Source organism: Dendrobates tinctorius, unplaced genomic scaffold (genome assembly GCF_039654945.1).
Source record: "Dendrobates tinctorius isolate UK_male_01 unplaced genomic scaffold, ASM3965494v1 ptg000063l, whole genome shotgun sequence".
NCBI classification, from domain to species: Eukaryota; Metazoa; Chordata; class Amphibia; order Anura; family Dendrobatidae; genus Dendrobates; species Dendrobates tinctorius.
Genome location: NW_027361731.1, coordinates 30,509,474 through 30,532,740, shown reverse-complemented (window position 1 = coordinate 30,532,740; position 23,267 = coordinate 30,509,474). Strand labels below are relative to the sequence as shown.

At 54.9% G+C, this 23,267-nt stretch overlaps 1 protein-coding gene across 5 annotated transcripts in view; it reads left to right on the top strand.

Moving 5' to 3' along the window:
* SMURF2 (SMAD specific E3 ubiquitin protein ligase 2) overlaps positions 1–23,267 on the top strand; it is a 32,776-nt gene that overhangs the window by 2,192 nt on the left and 7,317 nt on the right. Inside the window, exons 2-12 of one of the 5 annotated variants that reach the window (XM_073579791.1) lie at positions 7,132–7,170; positions 11,069–11,177; positions 11,944–12,077; positions 12,199–12,264; positions 12,490–12,574; positions 13,852–13,998; positions 14,360–14,562; positions 14,664–14,748; positions 16,502–16,660; positions 16,773–16,989; positions 17,114–17,217. In XM_073579791.1, coding sequence (XP_073435892.1) covers positions 7,132–7,170; positions 11,069–11,177; positions 11,944–12,077; positions 12,199–12,264; positions 12,490–12,574; positions 13,852–13,998; positions 14,360–14,562; positions 14,664–14,748; positions 16,502–16,660; positions 16,773–16,989; positions 17,114–17,217 — 1,348 coding nt within the window. Of the gene's footprint in view, positions 1–7,131; positions 7,171–11,065; positions 11,178–11,943; positions 12,078–12,198; positions 12,265–12,489; positions 12,575–13,851; positions 13,999–14,359; positions 14,563–14,663; positions 14,749–16,501; positions 16,661–16,772; positions 16,990–17,113; positions 17,218–23,267 lie in introns of all 5 variants that reach the window. The other 4 variants (XM_073579790.1, XM_073579794.1, XM_073579793.1 and 1 more) reach the window with 4 other exon arrangements.

Here is a 23,267-nt window from a genome sequence, read left to right as displayed (position 1 = left end):
CCAGGAAAGGCCGCGGGGAGAAGGGGACGGAGCCCGGGGACTGAGCCAGGAAAGGCCGCGGGGAGAAGGGGACGGAGCCCGGGGACTGAGCCAGGAGAGGCCGCGGGGAGAAGGGGACGGAGCCCGGGGACTGAGCCAGGAGAGGCCGCGGGGAGAAGGGGACGGAGCCCGGGGACTGAGCCAGGAGAGGCCGCGGGGAGAAGGGGACGGAGCCCGGGGACTGAGCCAGGAGAGGCCGCGGGGAGAAGGGGACGGAGCCCGGGGACTGAGCCAGGAGAGGCCGCGGGGAGAAGGGGACGGAGCCCGGGGACTGAGCCAGGAGAGGCCGCGGGGAGAAGGGGACGGAGCCCGGGGACTGAGCCAGGAGAGGCCGCGGGATGAAGGGGACGGAGCCCGGGGACTGAGCCAGGAGAGGCCGCGGGGAGAAGGGGACGGAGCCCGGGGACTGAGCCAGGAGAGGCCGCGGGGAGAAGGGGACGGAGCCCGGGGACTGAGCCAGGAGAGGCCGCGGGGAGAAGGGGACGGAGCCCGGGGACTGAGCCAGGAGAGGCCGCGGGGAGAAGGGGACGGAGCCCGGGGACTGAGACAGGAGAGGCCGCGGGGAGAAGGGGACGGAGCCCGGGGAGTGAGCCAGGAGAGGCCGCGGGGAGAAGGGGACGGAGCCCGGGGACTGAGCCAGGAGAGGCCGCGGGGAGAAGGGGACGGAGCCCGGGGACTGAGCCAGGAGAGGCCGCGGGGAGAAGGGGACGGAGCCCGGGGACTGAGCCAGGAGAGGCCGCGGGGAGAAGGGGACGGAGCCCGGGGACTGAGCCAGGAGAGGCCGCGGGGAGAAGGGGACGGAGCCCGGGGACTGAGCCAGGAGAGGCCGCGGGGAGAAGGGGACGGAGCCCGGGGACTGAGCCAGGAGAGGCCGCGGGGAGAAGGGGACGGAGCCCGGGGACTGAGCCAGGAGAGGCCGCGGGGAGAAGGGGACGGAGCCCGGGGACTGAGCCAGGAGAGGCAGCGGGGAGAAGGGGACTGAGCCAGGAGAGGCCGCGGGGAGAAGGGGACGGAGCCCGGGGACTGAGCCAGGAGAGGCCGCGGGGAGAAGGGGACGGAGCCCGGGGACTGAGCCAGGAGAGGCCGCGGGGAGAAGGGGACGGAGCCCGGGGACTGAGCCAGGAGAGGCCGCGGGGAGAAGGGGACGGAGCCCGGGGACTGAGCCAGGAGAGGCCGCGGGGAGAAGGGGACGGAGATACAGGAACCAGAGGAGAGACAGAATATACCATATATACAGTGTCCTGTGCGGAGCGCGGGGGGATATATGCACCCCGTATAGACAGTGTCCTGTGCGGAGCGCGGGAGGATATATGCACCTCGTATAGACAGTGTCCTGTGCGGAGCGCGGGGGGATATATGCACCCCGTATAGACAGTGTCCTGTGCGGAGCGCGGGGGGATATATGCACCCCGTATAGACAGTGTCCTGTGCGGAGCGCGGGGGGATATATGCACCCCGTATAGACAGTGTCCTGTGCGGAGCGATATACGCACCCCGTGTAGACAGTGTCCTGTGCGGAGTGCGGGGGGATATACGCACCCCGTGTAGACAGTGTCCTGTGCGGAGCGCGGGGGGATATACGCACCCCGTGTAGACAGTGTCCTGTGCGGAGCGCGGGGGGATATACGCACCCCGTGTAGACAGTGTCCTGTGCGGAGCTCGGGGGGATATACGCACCCCGTGTAGACAGTGTCCTGTGCGGAGCGCGGGGGGATATACGCACCCCGTGTAGACAGTGTCCTGTGCGGAGCGCGGGGGGATATACGCACCCCGTGTAGACAGTGTCCTGTGCGGAGCGCGGGGGGATATACGCACCCCGTGTAGACAGTGTCCTGTGCGGAGCGCGGGGGGATATACGCACCCCGTGTAGACAGTGTCCTGTGCGGAGCGCGGGGGGATATACGCACCCCGTGTAGACAGTGTCCTGTGCGGAGCGCGGGGGGATATACGCACCCCGTGTAGACAGTGTCCTGTGCGGAGCGCGGGGGGATATACGCACCCCGTGTAGACAGTGTCCTGTGCGGAGCGCGGGGGGATATACGCACCCCGTGTAGACAGTGTCCTGTGCGGAGCGCGGGGGGATATACGCACCCCGTGTAGACAGTGTCCTGTGCGGAGCGCGGGGGGATATACGCACCCCCTATAGACAGTGTCCTGTACTGAGCGCGGGGGGATATATGCACACCTATATACAGTGTCCTGTACTGAGCGCGGGGGGATATATGCACACCTATATACAGTGTCCTGTACAGAGCTCGGAGTTTGGGGTATGTTGCCTGTGGACAGCGGATTTGTGATGGCACTGATCGCGGGCGGTCGAGTGTCAGGTGCTTCCATATTTTAGCCACTGACTCCGCTCTTAGTCAGGAATAATCTCGTCCGACCGTGACACAGAAAGCGGGACAACAAAGCCTCCTCCATCTGCGCAGCATACTTCGGCCATTTGCCCCGGGCTGAGTGCTGATGAGTGTGAGGCCGCGGTCACCGGAGATACCTGCAGTTTCTGCCACCGCGGCGGTGTGGGGCTGTGGCGTCCCGCGTCTGGATGTGGGGACCTGGCAGCCGTGGAGTTGTTACAATTTATACATCTAGAATCTCGGCTGTGCTGACATTTTGTCACAGTGTGTCAGTCTGGAGTTGAGGATTCTTCAGCTTAGATCCATTGTAACAAAGCCTCAGCTGTGAGACATGACGGGCCGTTGTGTCAGGAGGTGGTGCTGCAGTGATCGGACAGCTTGTCGCGCCCGGGGGTCTCCAGGGGAAGTTGTCGTTCTCTCCAGACACTGCCGTCGACCTGGCAACGGGAAATGCAGATGAAAGGGTTAACTGGTAATAGTCAATGTCCCTATGACAACACTTCCTGTATGATGGGACATTGTTTGGCTGTCCACAGGAAAGTGGGGACAGAGCTATCGATTCCTACGCTGCCCACCGAGGGGCTCAGGCCGCGCCACCACCAATCTACTGGTCACACCGTCTGTCCCCATCACCGATGAGTGCCCCCCCCCCCCCCCCCCCCCCGGCTCTGGAGCCTGCAGGGAGACCACCCATCACATGCTCTGTCGGGGTCTGGATGGTGCTCAGCTGATCCCTGGTCTCTGTGCTGCCCACCATTACTAGTCGCATGCACCTTACAGGGTCCATCCTGGCTGCAGTGGCTGATAACAGAGAGGCATAGCTCAGGCGCTGCTGCAGGGGGGGGATATATACTACTTTCTGGCATATGAATTCACGCCCTGTCAGTCCGCTCTCTGTTATCAGCCACATCTATCATTCACTTCTCAGCAGCATCTCCAGATAATCCTACTCCTCCCATCCTATCCTCCAGTCACCTCCAGAGCTACACTCACTATTCTGCTGTTACATCATGTCTTATCTTCCAGTCACCTCCAGAGCTGTAGTGTCTATTCTGCTTCTACATTGTCTTATCCTCCAGTCACCTCCAGAGCTGTAGTGTCTATTCTGCTTCTACATTGTCTTATCCTCCAGTCACCTCCAGAGCTACACTCACTATTCTGCTGTTACATCATGTCTTATCCTCCAGTCACCTCCAGAGCTGTAGTGTCTATTCTGCTTCTACATTGTCTTATCCTCCAGTCACCTCCAGAGCTGCACTCACTATTCTGCTGTTACATTGTCTTATCTTCTAGTCACCCCCAGAGCTGCACTAAACTTCTGCTGTTATATTGTGTCTTATCCTCCAGTCACCTCCAGAGCTGTACTCACTATTCTGCTTCTACATTGTCTTATCCTCCAGTCACCTCCAGAGCTGCAGTCACTATTGTTACATCCAGAGCTGCGGTTTCCTCCTCCGGTCACACACACTTGGGTGGGAGCAGTGGCTTCTGGTCTGCCGCAGTCAGTATTCGCTGTAGTCCTCTTGGTGTGTGTAGGACCCCCGCGTGTTCTCGCTGACAGGCAGCTGGCTAGTCGTAGTTGCGGTGTCTCCTCGCCGCCAGGTGTCGGTAGTACCTGGACACGTGTGGGGTGGTCCTCGAACTCCGGAGGAAGGACCCCGGCCAAATGGGAAATGATTCATCGTCTCTGAATGAGCAGCGCGTGGTTTCCTGCTCTGTCTTAGAGGAATGTTCCACCTGTCGCCATCAGTTGTGGCCTTGGAGCCCGGGGATGATCACGGAGGATCCTTGTGGAAGAGACCTCACTGGCTTCTTCCAGATAGCGCGTCCCTTTGATCCAGAGAGAGCGGGCCCGCTGCCGTCTCCAGGAGCCGCTGTCATTTCCCCTTTTAATACGGCCTAAAGGGTCTGAGGCCTAAATAAAGTCACTAATCTCATCACTGGCGATCACGCAGACCCCGGAATTCCCATCCCGGTGATTCCCGGCCCTGTGATGTCACCACTGGCCTCCCCTGGAGATGCCCTTTGAATCCCGCCTACGCTGGAGGATTAACACCTCATCTGCCGGTGAAGACCCCACAGCTGCGCTACGCTGGGGATTAGGCGCGGGGTGCGGTGACACATGACCCGGCCACTTCCCATCTGTCGCCACAGTGATTGGCACCCCTCAGTTATTAATGTGGCTGATTACATGGAGTGCAGTGACAGCCAGTATGGCCGCCATTACTGCTGTGCTGGTCAGGGCTGTGGATGACATGGCCGCAGTTGCTGTGCCTTCTGCAGGAATCAGCCTGGTTGACCAGAGTCCCAGGAGGCGGCGTCCCCCATCACTGTCCCTATCGCTGTCAGTCCCCATCACTTCCCCTGGTCTTGCTGCAGTGTCACTGTAAACACCCCCTTCCGAATTCTAGGAATCCCGGCGGCGCTTCCCTCCCCCGCATCAGACTCTTCCCCTCTGCAGACTATGCTCCTTAGTTTTCCTTTTGGTTTTTTAGTCTCTAATCAGAAGTCTGGTATGGGAGGAATGTGCTGCGGCTGATCCAGTATCTGAGCCTGGGTGATACTTCCTAGTCCCCGGGGGTCTGAGCCCCGGCCGAGGCTGCCCAGTCCCCCGAGGGGGGTCTGAGCCCCGTCCAAGGCTGCCCAGTCCCCCGGGGGAGGGGGGGGGTCTGAGCCCCGGCCGAGGCTGCCCAGTCCCCCGGGGGGGGGGTCTGAGCCCCGGCCGAGGCTGCCCAGTCCCCCGGGGGGGGGGGGTGTGTGTCTGAACCTGGCCGACGAGGTTGCATCATGGTCCGGGGCTGCAACATTACATTGTTCCTTCCTGCAGCTGTCACTGCTCTGCACCTCTGGGGGTTTTACAGGCAAGGACATTGCTGCTTGTAACATTGCCTCTAAATCAGCCATTTATTGGATCAAGGAGAGTGCAGCAGGTGCCGGGTCCGCAGGCGGCCTGGCATTGTGTTGGCTGCGATGTTTCCTTGATGTGTTGCTCCCGGTGCATCCCCTGTTCATATACTGAGGGTCACATATCGGGGGACGGCGCTCTGTCCTCGGCATCACATTCTCCATCTGCAGATGTCGCCGGCCGCGGCTGTTAGGGGCTTGTCCATTGTTGGCAGCCGCTGTCAGAGCCGGGCAGAGATGTCAGCAGTGGGGGACATATACTGATGGGACCGTCCGCGGTGATCGCACCGACGCCACCAGGAGACAGGAGAGATGACTGAGTGCAGAGTATAGACCGGCCATTCATTATCTACAGGCCCAGCTTTGTCCTCTCCCTGCGGCCCGGACCATCATGCCGACACCCCCATGTGGTGTAGAAGTGGTACTGTTAAGCTATTAACCCCCGCTGTGCTGATAGTGTGAAAGTAGTCATAACCCTTTGTGTGTGAGGAGTGGGACAACTTGTTACGGAAACGACTGTTACATTGTATCAATCTCTGCGGGGGGCAGTGAGCATACGCGGGTCGCTCATTGTGCGCGGGGCATCTTTGAGCATGTGGGGGGCACTGAGCGTACGCAGCTCAGTCATCGTGCAGGGGGTGTCCCTGAGCATGTGGGGGGGCACTGAGCATACGCGGGTCACTCATTGTCCAGTGGGGGCTTCGCTGAGCATATGCGGATCACTCATTGTGCAGTGGGGGTGTCGCCGAGCATGTTGGGGGCACTGAGCATACGCGGGTCACTCATCGTGCAGTGGGGAGTGGCACTGAGCATACGCGGGTCACTCATCGTGCAGGGGGGCATTGCTGAGCATGTTGGGGCACTGAGCATATGCGGGTCACTCATTGTCCAGTGGGGGCTTCGCTGAGCATAAGCGGTTCACTCATTGTGCAGTGGGGGTGTCGCTGAGCATGTTGGGGGCACTGAGCGTAAGCGGGTCACTCATCGTGCAGGGGCGATCGCTGAGCATGTTGGGGGCACTGAGCATACGCGGGTCACTCATTGTCCAGTGGGGGTGTCGCTGAGCATACGCGGGTCACTCATTGTGCAGTGGGGGTGTCGCCGAGCATGTTGGGGGCACTGAGCATACGCGGGTCACTCATCGTGCAGTGGGGAGTGGCACTGAGCATACGCGGGTCACTCATCGTGCAGGGGGGCATTGCTGAGCATGTTGGGGCACTGAGCATATGCGGGTCACTCATTGTCCAGTGGGGGCTTCGCTGAGCATAAGCGGTTCACTCATTGTGCAGTGGGGGTGTCGCTGAGCATGTTGGGGGCACTGAGCGTAAGCGGGTCACTCATCGTGCAGGGGCGATCGCTGAGCATGTTGGGGGCACTGAGCATACGCGGGTCACTCATTGTCCAGTGGGGGTGTCGCTGAGCATACGCGGGTCACTCATTGTCCAGTGGGGGTGTCGCTGAGCATACGCGGGTCACTCATCGTGCAGGGGGTGTCCCTGAGCATGTTGGGGGGCACTGAGCATACGCGGGTCACTCATTGTCCAGTGGTGTCGCTGAGCATACGCGGGTCACTCATTGTGCAGTGGGGGTGTCGCTGAGCATGTTGGGGGCGCTGAGCATACACGGGTCGCTCATCGTGCGGGGGAGCATCGCTGAGCATGTTGGGGGCACTGAGCATAAGTGGGTCACTCATCGTGCAGTGGGGGTTGAGTGTATGCAGATCACTCATCATTCCGGGGGGTGTCACTGAGCATACGCACGGACCACGCAGCCAATACTGACCCTGCTGATCAATGATATCACTGATCGCCGTTTCTTTTTCTATCCTCAGTTCTCTGTGCAAAAAACCTGGTGAAGAAGGATTTTTTCAGTGAGTATCTCTGTAGTTTGGGGTGACTGCATGTTCTGCTGTCCTCTGCAGCTCTGGGTGTGACTGGAGTATGGGGGGCTTGGTGCTAATATTGGCAGCTGCTCTGGGTGTGACTGGAGTATTGGGTGCCTGTGTGTATATTGTTGGGGGCTGCTCCGGATGTGACTGCAGTATGGGGGGCCTCGGTGATTATATGGCGGGCTGCTCCGGATGTGACTGAAGAATGGTGTGCTTGTGTGCTCTGGATCCGACGGCAGTATTGGGGGGCTTCTTTATGTTTATCGGGGGCTGCTCCGGATGTGACTGCAGTATGAGGGGTTTCTGTGTGTATTATTGGAGGCTGCTCCGGATGTGACTGCAGTATGGGGGGCTCGGTGGTGATATTGTGAATGCTCTGGATCAGACTGCAGTATTGGGGGGCTTCTGTGTGTATTATCGGGGCCTGCTCTGGATGTGACTGCAGTATTGAATGGCTTCTGTGTGTATTATTGAAGGCTGCTCTGGATGTGACTGCAGTATGGGGGGCTTCTGTGTATATTATCGGTGGCTGCTCCGTATGTGACTGCAGTATTGGGGGGCTTCTGTGTATATTATCGGGGGTTGCTCCGTATGTGACTGCAGTATTGGGGGGGCTTCTTTGTATATTATTGGGGGCTGCTCCGTATGTGACTGCAGTATTGGATACTTCTGTGTGTATATTATCGGGGCCTGCTCCGGATGTGACTGCAGTATTGAATGGCTTCTGTGTGTATTATTGAAGGCTGCTCCGGATGTGACTGCAGTATGGGGGGGCTTCTGTGTGTATATTATCGGGGGCTGCTCCGGATCTGACTGCAGTATTGGGGGCTTCTGTGTATATTATCGGTGGCTGCTCCGTATGTGACTGCAGTATTGGGGGGCTTCTGTGTATATTATTGGGGGCTGCACTCGATCTGACTGCAGTATGGGAGTCTTCTGTGTGTATATTGGGGGCTGCTCCGGATCTGACTGCAGTATTGGGGGGCTTCTGTGTATATTATCGGGGGCTGCTCCGTATGTGACTGCAGTATTGGGGGGCTTCTGTGTATATTATTGGGGGCTGCACTCGATCTGACTGCAGTATTGGGAGGCTTCTGTGTGTATATTATCGGGGGCTGCTCCGGATGTGGCTGCAGTATTGGGGGGCTTCTGTGTGTATATTATCGGGGGTTGCTCCGTATGTGACTGCAGTATTGGGGGCTTCTGTGTGTATATTATCGGGGGCTGCTCCGGATCTGACTTCAGTATTGGGGGGCTTCTGTGTATATTATCGGTGGCTGCTCTGGATGTGGCTGCAGTATTGGGGAGCTTCTGTGTGTGTATTATCAGTGGCTGCTCCGGATCTGACTGCAGTATTGGGGGGGCTTCTGTGTGTATATTATCGGGGGCTGCTCCGGATGTGGCTGCAGTATTGGGGGGCTTCTGTGTGTTTATTATTGGGGGTTGCTCCATATGTGACTGCAGTATTGGGAGGCTTCTGTGTGTATATTATCGGGGGCTGCTCCGGATGTGGCTGCAGTATTGGGAGGCTTCTGTGTATATTATCGGTGGCTGCTCCGGATGTGACTGCAGTATTGGGGGGCTTCTGTGTATATTATTGGGGGCTGCACTCGATCTGACTGCAGTATGGGAGGCTTCTGTGTGTATATTATCGGGGGCTGCTCCGGATCTGACTGCAGTATTGGGAGGCTTCTGTGTATATTATCGGTGGCTGCTCCGGATGTGACTGCAGTATTGGGGGGCTTCTGTGTATATTATTGGGGGCTGCACTCGATCTGACTGCAGTATGGGAGGCTTCTGTGTGTATATTATCGGGGGCTGCTCCGGATGTGGCTGCAGTATTGGGGGCTTCTGTGTGTATATTATCGGGGGTTGCTCCGTATGTGACTGCAGTATTGGGAGGCTTCTGTGTGTATATTATCGGGGGCTGCTCCGGATGTGGCTGCAGTATTGGGGGCTTCTGTGTGTATATTATCGGGGGCTGCTCCGGATCTGACTGCAGTATTGGGGGGCTTCTGTGTATATTATCGGTGGCTGCTCCGTATGTGACTGCAGTATTTGGGGGCTTCTGTGTATATTATTGGGGGGCTGCACTCGATCTGACTGCAGTATTTGGAGGCTTCTGTGTGTATATTATCGGGGGGCTGCTCCGGATCTGACTGCAGTATTGGGAGGCTTCTGTGTGTATATTATCGGGGGCTGCTCCGGATGTGGCTGCAGTATTGGGGGGCTTCTGTGTGTATATTATCGGGGGTTGCTCCGTATGTGACTGCAGTATTGGGGGCTTCTGTGTGTATATTATCGGGGGCTGCTCCGGATCTGACTGCAGTATTGGGAGGCTTCTGTGTATATTATCGGTGGCTGCTCCGGATGTGACTGCAGTATTGGGGGGCTTCTGTGTATATTATCGGTGGCTGCTCCGTATGTGACTGCAGTATTTGGGGGCTTCTGTGTATATTATTGGGGGGCTGCACTCGATCTGACTGCAGTATTTGGAGGCTTCTGTGTGTATATTATCGGGGGGCTGCTCCGGATCTGACTGCAGTATTGGGAGGCTTCTGTGTGTATATTATCGGGGGCTGCTCCGGATGTGGCTGCAGTATTGGGGGGCTTCTGTGTGTATATTATCGGGGGTTGCTCCGTATGTGACTGCAGTATTGGGGGCTTCTGTGTGTATATTATCGGGGGCTGCTCCGGATCTGACTGCAGTATTGGGAGGCTTCTGTGTATATTATCGGTGGCTGCTCCGGATGTGACTGCAGTATTGGGGGGGCTTCTGTGTATATTATTGGGGGCTGCTCTCGATCTGACTGCAGTATTTGGAGGCTTCTGTGTGTATATTATCGGGGGCTGCTCCGGATGTGGCTGCAGTATTGGGGGGCTTCTGTGTGTATATTATCGGGGGTTGCTCCGTATGTGACTGCAGTATTGGGAGGCTTCTGTGTGTATATTATCGGGGGCTGCTCCGGACATGACTGCAATATTGGGGAGCTTCTGTGTATATTATCAGTGGCTGCTCCGGATGTGGCTGCAGTATGGGAGGCTTCTGTGTGTATTATGGGGTCTTCTGTGTATATATTATCGGGGGCTGCTCCGGATGTGACTGCAGTATTGGGAGGCTTCTGTGTGTATTATTGGTGGCTGCTCCGGATGTGACTGCAGTATTGGGAGGCTTCTGTGTATATTATCGGTGGCTGCTCCGGATGTGACTGCAGTATTGGGGGGCTTCTGTGTATATTATTGGGGGCTGCTCTCGATCTGACTGCAGTATTAGGGGGCTTCTGTGTGTATATTATCGGGGGTTGTTCCGTATGTGACTGCAGTATTGGGAGGCTTCTGTGTGTATATTATCGGGGGCTGCTCCGGACATGACTGCAGTATTGGGGAGCTTCTGTGTATATTATCAGTGGCTGCTCCGGAATGTGGCTGCAGTATGGGAGGCTTCTGTGTGTATTATGGGGTCTTCTGTGTATATATTATCGGGGGCTGCTCAGGATGTGACTGCAGTATTGGGGGGCTTCTGTGTGTATTATTGGGGGCTGCTCCGGATGTGACTGTAGTATTGGGGGGCTTCTGTGTGTATATTATCGGGGGCTGCTCCGGACATGACTGCAGTATTGGGGAGCTTCTGTGTATATTATCAGTGGCTGCTCCGGATGTGGCTGCAGTATGGGAGGCTTCTGTGTGTATTATGGGGTCTTCTGTGTATATATTATCGGGGGCTGCTCAGGATGTGACTGCAGTATTGGGGGGCTTCTGTGTGTATTATTGGGGGCTGCTCCGGATGTGACTGCAGTATTGGGGGGCTTCTGTGTATATTATGGGGGGCTGCTGTGGAGGCGGCTGCGTTATCTCTCCTGTTTCCCCCCCCTTACTGCAGGGCTCCCGGACCCCTTTGCCAAGGTCGTGGTGGACGGGTCTGGACAGTGCCACTCCACAGACACCGTGAAGAACACCCTGGACCCCAAGTGGAACCAGCACTATGACCTGTGAGTGGCGCCGACGTGTCCAAGCACTACTAGGACCAGTCAGCCAAGGGCAGACCCGAGCATCAGATATGTAGGAGGCATGCTGGGACTTGTAGTATAACAGCCGCTGTGGGGGGTAGTCGCTGGTGCCCCCCGCAGGCGCGTAGCACAGACACGCGGTGACCTCAGCGGAGGAAGTGCTGACACTGGAGTGATTGTTCTCAGACGACCGACCGGTGCAGCAAGTTCCTCCATCATTGTCTGCACCGCCGACGTCTGACTCACCCCCGGCACCACTACTACCCTCTGCATCCGGAGGACTACAACCCCCAGTGTCCACTGACTCAGATCATGGTGGGAATGTAACGGGGAATGCTGGATATTTTAGTTCCCGCATTGTACTGAGCCGTGTATCTAATCCTCTCCTGTGTGTTACTGACTGCTGAACCGTGTATCTAATCCTCTCCTGTGTGATACTGACTGCTGAGCCGTGTATCTAATCCTCTCCTGTGTGATACTGACTGCTGAGCTGTGTATCTAATCCTCTCCTGTGTGATACTATCTGCTGAGCTTGTGTATCTAATCCTATCCTTTGTGATGCTGACTGAGCTGTGTATCTGACACTGCTGCCAATGAATTCAGTGCCAGGCGACAGTGCGCACTGACACAGCTGCCAATGAATATAGTGCCAGGCGACAGTGCGCGCTGACACAGCTACCCATGAATACAATTCCAGGCTGCGGTGCGCATTGACACCGCCCAGCAGTAATGATCTGTTTCCCCTCAGATACATCGGGAAGTCGGACTCCATCACCATCAGCGTGTGGAACCACAAGAAGATCCACAAGAAGCAGGGGGCCGGGTTCCTGGGCTGCGTCCGCCTCCTCTCCAACGCCATCACCCGCCTGAAGGACACGGGCTGTAAGTGCAGAGAACTCGCCCCCCCCCCCCGCCTGACCAATGTCATATTGTTTGGGGTACCCCTTTTTTCTTAAAGGAGCCCGTGAAGTAACTTTTTTTTTTTTTTTTCTTTCCCCTGCAGATCAGCGCCTGGATTTATGCAAACTCGGCCCGAACGATAACGACACGGTGCGGGGGCAGATAGTAGGTACGTGCGGGGATTTAAGCGGAGGCGGGGCTTGTAACTGCCGGGATGTGATTGGATAAACCCAACACCCCTCCCACATAGGGGTGGGCTAAATGTGACTCGCTTTACACCTGCTGCAAATCCACAGCTCCAAGCAGGGTTATCATGAATTGTAGGGTGTGAATAATTAGTATCAATAACGGTCTCTCTTGGTGTCCTGTGATTGGTTTACCATTTCCTCCGTAGTCAGTCTCCAATCACGGGATCGGATCGGTACCGGAGGACAAGTGGTCGACTGCAGCCGGCTCTTTGACAATGATTTACCAGATGGGTGAGAAAATGCACCGGCCCTTTAATTGTTAACGTTTTAATGTTGTATATTCATTTTATGCATGTTGGGTTTTTTTTTGTTTTTTTTTTGCATTCATAAGTTATTGTAGTATTTTCTTGTGGGCGGAGTCTGGTAATTCCAGACATTTTTCTCCTGATTCGTCAGTTGCAACTTTTTTTTTAAGAAGTTGGAACATTTGGCGAAACTTCATTCGGGTCCGAAGCGAATACAGACAGTGCACTAACAGTGCGCCAACAGCATGCTTATAAATATAGTATAAAAGGAAAAATATAAATTACTTTCTTAATTGATTTATTTTTATTTTATTCGTTTTATTTTTTTTTCACTTAATATACTTTTTTTGCTAATTATCATTTTATTTTTCTTTATATTCAATAAATATTATGCAGTGTATTAATTTTATTATGAAATGATATAATAAAAAGGAAAATATTATATATTCCTTTTTATTCTTTGAATAAAAACAATTGCTTAAGCTAAATAATGTTTTAGTAATAAGAATTTATATTTTTATTATAATACTGATTATTTTTATTAAATATAAAATGTAATATAAAAAGGGAATTTTTTTTTTTTTGTTTTTGCTTCTGAGTATTGGTGCTTTGGTCCTGAGGTGAAGGAGCGGCCGCTGTCTGGGGGTTTCTTGGTGAGGCGTAATCCCCTAATCCAAGTCCGTTGCACTGGGGGCTACAACTTAGTGGGGGGCGCACCAGGGATTGTTTCAGACAGACCTGGATAAAGTATTGGCGCCCTTACGTGACCGCTTTGGTCGTGTCATACAACGTTACGCTGGAGCGGGCGCCATTACTTTTGCAACTCCCATAGAGAGGGATGATAGGGGGCACCCCGGCAGCGGCCTCGCTTCACCCTCTTCTTGTGACACGTGGTGCTGCCATACTTGCTGTATGTTGTCGTGCCGTTTTGTGTTTGCTGAAAGTCGAGAATCAGAGTAGGTTCCTTCCCCCCCTGACCCCATCATTGTGGGGGGCTTTATACAGAGAGACCCCCATATCTACAAGGGGGCAGCAGGTTCTCCCGGGTCACTGAGCCTGATGAGAGCAGTTGCGTACTGGGCGCCCCCTGATATGCCCCATGTATGTATCTGTCCTTCTGGGGTCCGGTGACCTGGGGCCACCTGGGGGTGATAGGATGCTGACTCTGACCCCCGACCTTCCAGCCCAGCAGCGCCCCCTGTCTACCAGTGTGATTGATACGCCGCTGCTTATTCTCTCCCTGTCTCGCGGCCGTGATATAAGGCCGGGCCTCGGGTTCCTGGAAATAGCACTGACTGCTTTATCTCTTCCGTGTCTGGATCGTAGCTGGGAGGAGAGGCGGACGGCCTCGGGGCGTATCCAGTACCTCAACCACATCACCCGGACCACCCAGTGGGAACGCCCGACCCGGTAAGGCCTGAACGGGGGGCCGGAGGGGAACACCAACCGCGAAATTCACCTGGATCACTGCTGTCAGTGAATGGGGACATTTATCAGTTACATCAGGGGTCTCAAACTTCTCTCCGGGGGGAGTGGCGGCCCCCGTCCCGGTGGCCTCCGGGGGGAGTGGCGGCCCCCGTCCCTATCGAACGCTCAGCTGTGGAACTAGGACAAGGTCAGCATCAAGGTTCAGCCTCTGGGAGTTATGTTTCCACTCATTGACAGCAAGCAGTGATACTGAACTAATACAACAGGAGGATACGAGGTGCGTTAGTGACTCTTCCTCTCTGTACAGTGCTGGGTCTTATGTCGCGATTGATTGTCCCCGCAGACCCGCCTCAGAGTACTCCAGTCCTGGGCGGCCCCTGAGCTGCTTCGTGGATGAGAACACGCCCATCACCGGGACCAACGGCGCCAGCAGCGGGCAGAGCTCCGACCCCCGACTGGTGGAGAGAAGAGTGCGCTCCCAGCGGCATCGGAATTACATGAGTAGAACACATTTACACACCCCGCCGGACCTGCCGGAGGGCTATGGTGAGTGCCAGGTGTCCTGAGGGCGGAGCTCTATCCACGGGGTGCAGGGAACATGTACACAGGAAGCGAAGTACCAGTATCTATTTTCCTCCTCCCTACAGAACAGAGGACAACGCAGCAGGGGCAGGTGTACTTCCTCCACACGCAGACTGGCGTCAGCACGTGGCACGATCCCCGCGTGCCCAGGTGAGAAAGTAACTGCGCCAGCAGAACAGTGAGTGCAGCTCTGGTGTATTATACAGGATGTAACTCAGGATCAGTAATGTATGTACACAGTGACTGCACCAGCAGAATAGTGAGTGCAGCTCTGGTGTATAATACAGGATGTAACTCAGGGTCAGTACAGGATGAGTAATGTAATCTATGTACACAGTGACTGCAGCAGCAGAATAGTGAGTGCAGCTCTGGAGTATAATACAGGATGTAACTCAGGATCAGTAATGTATGTATACAGTGACTGCACCAGCAGAATAGTGAGTGCAGCTCTGGTGTATTATACAGGATGTAACTCAGGATCAGTAATGTATGTACACAGTGACTGCACCAGCAAAACAGTGAGTGCAGCTCTGGGGTATAATACAGGATGTAACTCAGGATCAGTAATGTAATGTATGTGCACAGTGACTGCACCAGCAGAATAGTGAGTGCAGCTCCTGGAGTATAATACAGGATGTAACTCAGGATCAGTAATGTATGTACACAGTGACTGCACCAGCAGAACAGTGAGTGCAGCTCTGGGGTATAATACAGGATGTAACTCAGGATCAGTAATGTATGTACACAGTGACTGCACCAGCAGAATAGTGAGTGCAGCTCTGGGGTATAATACAGGATGTAACTCAGGATCAGTAATGTAATGTATGTACACAGTGACTGCACCAGCAGAATGGTGAGCGCAGCTCTGGGGTATAATACAGGATGTAACTCAGGATCAGTAATGTATGTACACAGCGACTGCACCAGCAGAATAGTCAATGCAGCTCTGGAGTATAATACAGGATGTAACTCAGGATCAGTAATGTAATGTATGTACACAGTGACTGCACCAGCAGAATAGTGAGTGCAGCTCTGGGGTATAATACAGGATGTAACTCAGGATCAGAAATGTAATGTATGTACACAGTGACTGCACCAGCAGAATAGTCAATGCAGCTCTGGAGTATAATACAGGATGTAACTCGGGATCAGTAATGTATGTACACAGTGACTGCACCAGCAGAATAGTGAGTGCAGCTCTGGGGTATAATACAGGATGTAACTCAGGATCAGAAATGTAATGTATGTACACAGTGACTGCACCAGCAGAATAGTGAGTGCAGCTCTGGAGTATAATACAGGATGTAACTCCGGATCAGTAATGTAATGTATGTACACAGTGACTGCACCAGCACAATAGTGAATGAAGCTCTGGAGTATAATACAGGATGTAACTCAGGATCAGTAATGTAATGTATGTACACAGTGACTGCACCAGCAGAATAGTCAATGCAGCTCTGGAGTATAATACAGGATGTAACTCCGAATCAGTAATGTATGTACACAGTGACTGCACCAGCAGAATAGTGAGTGCAGCTCTGGGGTATAATACATGATGTAACTCAGAATCAGTAATGTAATGTATGTACACACTGCACCAGCAGAATGGTGAGCGCAGCTCTGGGGTATAATACAGGATGTATCTCAGGATCAGTAATGTAATGTATGTACACAGTGACTGCACCAGCAGAATGGTGAGCGCAGCTCTGGGGTATAATACAGGATGTAACTCAGGATCAGTAATGTATGTACACAGTGACTGCACCAGCAGAATAGTGAGTGCAGCTCTGGGGTTTAATACAGGATGTAACTCAGGATCAGTAATGTAATGCATGTACACAGTGACTGCACCAGCAGAATAGTCAGTGCAAAAAATCATGACTATTCTTTCCTGTTGTTCCAGGGATCTCAGTAACATTAATTGTGAGGAGTTGGGGCCTCTTCCTCCTGGGTGGGAGATCCGAAACACTGCGACGGGGAGAGTCTACTTCGTGGATCACAATAATCGGACCACTCAGTTCACTGATCCCCGACTGTCGGCAAACCTGCACCTCGTACTTAAGTAAGTGGGGTCGGGGGGGGGGGGGCATTGCTCTGTCTATGAGATGGGGTGTTGTATACGTCAGTCTGGCCTTTTAACACTCTGATTTCTGAGGGTCTTCTCCTTGTTGCAGCCGCCAGAACCAGCTGAAAGACCAACAGCAGCCGCCACCGCCGCCTCCACCGGTGGTGTCCCTGTGCCAGCTGCCGGACGACGTGGACTGTCTGACCGTCCCCCGGTACAAGCGGGACTTGGTGCAGAAGCTGAAAATCCTGCGGCAGGAACTGTCCCAGCAGCAGCCGCAGGCCGGGCACTGTCGCATCGAGGTCTCCCGCGAGGAGATCTTTGAGGTAAGCAGCGACACTGCTGCTCCGTCACCCTTATCCAACCCCGTCTGTCCGTCACCTCGCCCCCACTGTCCGTTCCTCCGGCGCTCCGCCCCCACTGACCCGCTGTCTGTCCTGCACCCCACAGGAATCCTACCGGCAGGTGATGAAGATGAGGCCGAAGGATTTGTGGAAGAGACTCATGATCAAATTCCGCGGAGAGGAAGGATTAGATTACGGAGGAGTCGCCAGGTAATAATGCTTGGTTTTAAAGGGGCGGTCACCAGATGTGGGGGCTGCTGAACCTCTCCAAACATGTCTGTATATAAGGTGACGCCAGCGTGGTGTACTGTCCTACGTGCACTAGTACCATTCATGATGTGCAGAGCACCTCCCCGCAGCACCGCTCCTCACATGCTTTTTGCTGCCCCTTCCTTGCTCCTCCCTGTGCTCTACTGAGCTACTTCCTGGCTCCTCATAATTCCTTTTCCTCACCAACTGTTGAACTCTTCCCTTCTCCTCTTTCCAGCACCCTATGATTGTTTCTTTTTCTTTCCAGGGCCCTCTGCCGAGCGCCACTTCTTCTTTCCCATGCCCTCTGTCGAGCTCCTCCCTCGAGCTCCTCCCTCCTCTTTCCCGCGCCCTCTGTCGAGCTCCTCCTCTTTCCCATGCCCTCTGTCGAGCTCCTCCCTCTTTCCCACGCCCTCTGCCTAGCTCCTCCCTCCCCTTTCCCGCGCCCTCTGCAAGCTACTCCCTCCCCTATCCCGCGTCTTCCGCCGAGCTCCTCCTTCCCCTTTCCCGCTCCCTCCGCCGAGCTCCTCCTTCCCCTTTCCCGCGCCCTCCGCCGAGCTCCTCCTTCCCCTCCCCTATCCCGCGCCCTCCGCCGAGCTCCTCCTTCCCCTTTCCCGCGGCCCTCCGCCGAGCTCCTCACTTCCCTTTCCCGCGCCCTCCGCCGAGCTCCTCCCTTCCCTTTCCCGCGCCCCTCCGCCGAGCTCCTCCCTTCCCTTTCCCGCGCCCCTCCGCCGAGCTCCTCCCTTCCCTTTCCCGCGCCCCTCCGCCGAGCTCCTCCCTTCCCTTTCCCGCGCCCCTCCGCCGAGCTCCTCCCTTCCCTGATCCCGCGCCCCTCCGCCGAGCTCCTCCCTTCCCTTTCCCGCGCCCCTCCGCCGAGCTCCTCCCTTCCCTTTTCCGCGCCCCTCCGCCGAGCTCCTCCCTTCCCTTTCCCGCGCCCCTCCGCCGAGCTCCTCCCTTCCCTTTCCCGCGCCCCTCCGCCGAGCTCCTCCCTTCCCTTTCCCGCGCCCCTCCGCCGAGCTCCTCCCTTCCCTTTCCCGCTCCCCTCCGCCGAGCTCCTCCCTCCCCTTTCCCGCGCTCTTCCGCCGAGCTCCTCCCTCCCCTTCCCCGCGCCCCTCCGCCGAGCTCCTCCCTTCCCCGCGCCCCTCCGCCGAGCTCCTCCCTTCCCCGCGCCCCTCCGCCGAGCTCCTCCCTTCCCCGCGCCCCTCCGCCGAGCTCCTCCCTTCCCCGCGCCCCTCCGCCGAGCTCCTCCCTTCCCCGCGCCCCTCCGCCGAGCTCCTCCCTTCCCCGCGCCCCTCCGCCGAGCTCCTCCCTTCCCCGCGCCCCTCCGCCGAGCTCCTCCCTTCCCCGCGCCCCTCCGCCGAGCTCCTCCCTTCCCCGCGCCCCTCCGCCGAGCTCCTCCCTTCCCCGCGCCCCTCCGCCGAGCTCCTCCCTTCCCCGCGCCCCTCCGCCGAGCTCCTCCCTTCCCCGCGCCCCTCCCTTCGCCGAGCTCCTCCCTTCCCCGCGCCCCTCCCTTCCCCGCGCCCCTCCCTTCCCCGCGCCCCTCCCTTCGCCGCGCTCCTCCCTTCGCCGCGCTCCTCCCTTCGCCGCGCTCCTCCCTTCCCCGCGCTCCTCCCTTCCCCGCGCTCCTCCCTTCCCCGCGCTCCTCCCTTCCCCGCGCTCCTCCCTTCGCCGCGCTCCTCCCTTCGCCGCGCTCCTCCCTTCGCCGCGCTCCTCCCTTCGCCGCGCTCCTCCCTTCGCCGCGCTCCTCCCTTCGCCGCGCTCCTCCCTTCGCCGCGCTCCTCACTCCCCTTCGCCGCGCTCCTCACTCCCCTTCCCCGCGCTCCTCACTCCCCTTCCCCGCGCTCCTCACTCCCCTTCCCCGCGCTCCTCACTCCCCTTCCCCGCGCTCCTCACTCCCCTTCCCCGCGCTCCTCACTCCCCTTCCCCGCGCTCCTCCCTTCGCCGAGCTCCTCACTCCTCTTTCCCGCGCCCCTCCGCCGAGCTCCTCACTCCCCTTTCCCGCGCCCCTCCGCCGAGCTCCTCACTCCCCTTTCCCGCGCCCCTCCGCCGAGCTCCTCACTCCCCTTTCCCGCGCCCCTCCGCCGAGCTCCTCACTCCCCTTTCCCGCGCCCCTCCGCCGAGCTCCTCACTCCCCTTTCCCGCGCCCCTCCGCCGAGCTCCTCACTCCCCTTTCCCGCGCCCCTCCGCCGAGCTCCTCAGTTATGATTGAGTCACCGAAGGAGGAAAAAACAAAAATACAAGCTATCGGATTGCAGACCCCTGATCCTATCCACAACAACTAACAGTAGCCGTGGGGGGTTCCTACGATGCCCTTGACTCCTCAAACACAGCCGGAGAACTAAATAGGCCTAAAGAAAGAAAGGGGAAATCTAAACTGCCCCAGAGCAGACCCCAAAGCAATAGGCAGCCCCCAACATATAATGACGGTGAAGCAAGATGAAAACACTAACACAGATAGAAAGATAGGTTGAGCAAATGATGGGGACCAAGCTAACTAAAAAGGACAGGATAGAAAAGCTGCTGTCTGCAATCCGTAAAAAACCCCTACCAAAAAATGTCCCAACCGTCTGATAGGAAAAACAGGCCCTGAAGTCGCTAGGACTTCAAAAAGACTATATCAGCACTCAGGTAAATTCTGAAGACAGAGCAAAGAGACAAACTGATCAGAGACAAAAATGGAACTCGGCACACCCCCGACCGGGGATGGCTGAACTCCAAAAAACAAGGTAAATAAAACTAAACTAATAATTTCAATAGCAGGGCAAAACTTATCTTTAGGAAGCAGGAATCAGACTGGTCTCCAAGAATCCAGCAGAGAAATGACCAGCGACTCAGAAGGGCGTCGGCTGCCTTATATCCAGTCAGAATTTCCTGTTACCCAGTCATCATCTACCAGATCAGGTGTTTTGTAATCAGCCTCACTACCTTCCTTCACCAGAAGAGGGAGTTCATCAGACATCGACGGTGAAGGGGAAAATGAACTCACAACACTCCTCCCTCCCCTTTCCCTCCCTCCGCCGAGCTCCTCCCTCCCTTTTCCCTCCGAGGGAGTTCATCAGACTGACGGTGAAGGGGAAAATGAAGTCACAACAGTACTTCCCCCTTGAGGAGGGGTCACCGAACCCTCAACCACGCCACCAGGGCGATCAGGATGGGCCCGATGAAAGGCACGAACCAATCTTTCGGCATGAATATCGGATGCAGGAACCCAAGAATTATCCTGCTGGCCATAACCCTTCCATTTAACCAAATACTGGAGTCTCCGTCTAGCCAGGCGAGAATCCAGTATCTTCTCAACCTCATATTCCACATTACCTTCAACCAATACAGGGTCAGGAGGTGCCACCACAGGAACTACTGGCTCAACAAACCTCTTTAACAGAGACTTATGAAACACGTTATGGATCTTAAATGTAACAGGAAGAGCCAATCGAAAAGAGACTGGATTAAGAATCTCCAAAATCTTGTAAGGTCCAATAAATCTAGGTTTAAACTTTGGAGAAGCCACCTTCATAGCGATATTCTTTGATGACAACCAAACCATATCACCCACCTTAAACTGGGGACCAATGGTCCTATGCCGGTTGGAAAACCGCTGGGCCTTTTCCTGGGAGAGAGACAACTTATCGACCACTTGGTCCCAGATCTGGTGCATTCTCTCCACCACAGTGTCAACACCTGGGCAGGCAGAAGACATCAAAGTGGCAGAACTAGCTCTATTTAAAGCAAATTCGGCCAAGGGCAAAAATGAAACCCAATCATCCTGATCAACAGAAATAAAACCTCTCAAATACGACTCCAAAGTCTGGTTTGTTCTCTCCATCTGCCCATTGGTCTGAGGGTGAAACGCAGAGGAGAAGGACAACTGAATTCCCAGCTTGGAACAGAAAGTCCTCCAAAATCTAGACACAAACTGAACTCCTCTGTCAGATACAATGTTTTCAGGAATCCCGTGCAAGCGAACCACCTGTTGCAAAAACAAGGGCACCAACTCTGAGGAAGATGGCAACTTAGGGAGTGGTACAAGATGGACCATCTTAGAGAGTCTATCACAAATCACCCAAATAACAGTCATTCTCTGAGAGACAGGCATATCAGAGATGAAATCCATTGAAATATGGGTCCATGGCCTCCTGGGCACCGGCAAAGGCATCAACAACCCACTATAGCAAGAAGAAGGTTTAGACCGAGAGCAAGTCCCAGAGGACTGCACAAAATTCCTGACATCACGAGACAAGGCGGGCCACCAAAAAGACCGACTCACCAAATCTCTAGTACCAAAAATACCTGGATGACCAGCCAATGCAGAGCAATGAACTTCAGACATCACCCTCTTCCTCCACTGGTCAGGAACATACAATTTTCCAATGGGACAACGCTCAGGTTTGTCCTCCTGAAACTCTTCCAGAGCACGTCTCAAATCGGGCGAGATGGCAGAAAGAACTACCCCCTCACCTAAGATGGTAGCAGGCTTGGTCACAACAGGAGAATCAGCAAAGAAACTCCTAGAGAGGGCGTCTGCCTTGACATTCTTAGTGCCCGGGAGAAAAGAGACCACAAAATCAAAACGTGTAAAAAAACAAGGCCCACCTAGCCTGTCTAGGATTCAAGCGTTTGGCCGACTCCAGGTAAATCAAATTCTTGTGGTCAGTAAGGACCACGACTTGATATTTAGCTCCCTCCAACCAATGTCTCCACTCCTCAAATGCCCATTTCATGGCTAACAGTTCCCGATTCCCCACATCATAGTTACGTTCGGATGGGGAGAACTTTCGGGAAAAGAAAGCACAGGGATTCATTTTAGATGTTACAGTATCTTTTTGGGACAAAACAGCTCCTGCACCAATCTCAGAAGCGTCCACCTCTACCTGAAACGGGAGTGAGACATCAGGTTGCCGCAAAACCGGAGCAGAAGTGAACCTTCGCTTCAGCTCCTGAAAGGAAGAAACAGCCTCCGGAGACCAATTCAGCACATCAGCACCCTTCTTAGTCAAATCAGTCAATGGTTTGGCAATACCAGAAAAATTAGCTATAAATTTACGATAAAAATTAGCAAAACCCAAAAACTTCTGGAGGGCCTTCAAAGAAGTGGGCTGAACCCAATCATAAATGGCCTGTACCTTGGCCGGGTCCATTTCAATAGCCGACGGAGACAAAATAAATCCCAAAAATGAAATCCTCTGTACCCCAAAAAGGCATTTCGATCCTTTGACATACAGGGAATTCTCCCTCAAAATCCGGAACACAGTCCGAACATGTTCCACATGAGAATCCCAATCCTTGGAAAAGATCAAAATATCATCCAGATAGATAATCAAAAATTTATCCACAAAGTCTCGGAAAATATCATTCATGAAGCACTGGAAGACAGAAGGGGCATAAGTGAGCCCAAAAGGCATCACCAGGTACTCAAAATGTCCCTCTGGAGTATTAAACGCCGTCTTCCATTCATCCCCATGCTTAATGCGAATAAGATTATACGCCCCCCTGAGGTCAAGCTTGGTAAACCAGCAAGCACCTTTAACTCTGGAGAATAGATCAGAAATCAGGGGTAACGGATACTGATATTTAACAGTAATTTTGTTGAGGGAACGATAGTCAATACAAGGCCTTAATGAACCATCTTTCTTAGCCACGAAAAAAAACCCAGCACCTAAGGGTGAAGAGGATGGTCTAATATGACCCTTCTCCAACGCCTCCTTAATATAGGATCGCATAGCCTCGTGCTCGGGTACAGATAAATTGAAAAGTCGACCCTTGGGAAATTTACACCCAGGGCTCAGCTCAATTGCACAGTCATAACTCCTATGAGAAGGCAAAGATGCAGACTCATTCTCACTAAATACATCATAATAATCAGCCAAATAGTCAGGAACATCCTGCGACTGGGGAGAGGTGGAGAAAACAGGAGCATCACTAAGGGCACACCGACACTCACCACAGACACAGATTTCCAATCCAAAACTGGATTATGGATTTGCAACCAGGGAAACCCCAGAACAATGGTATCA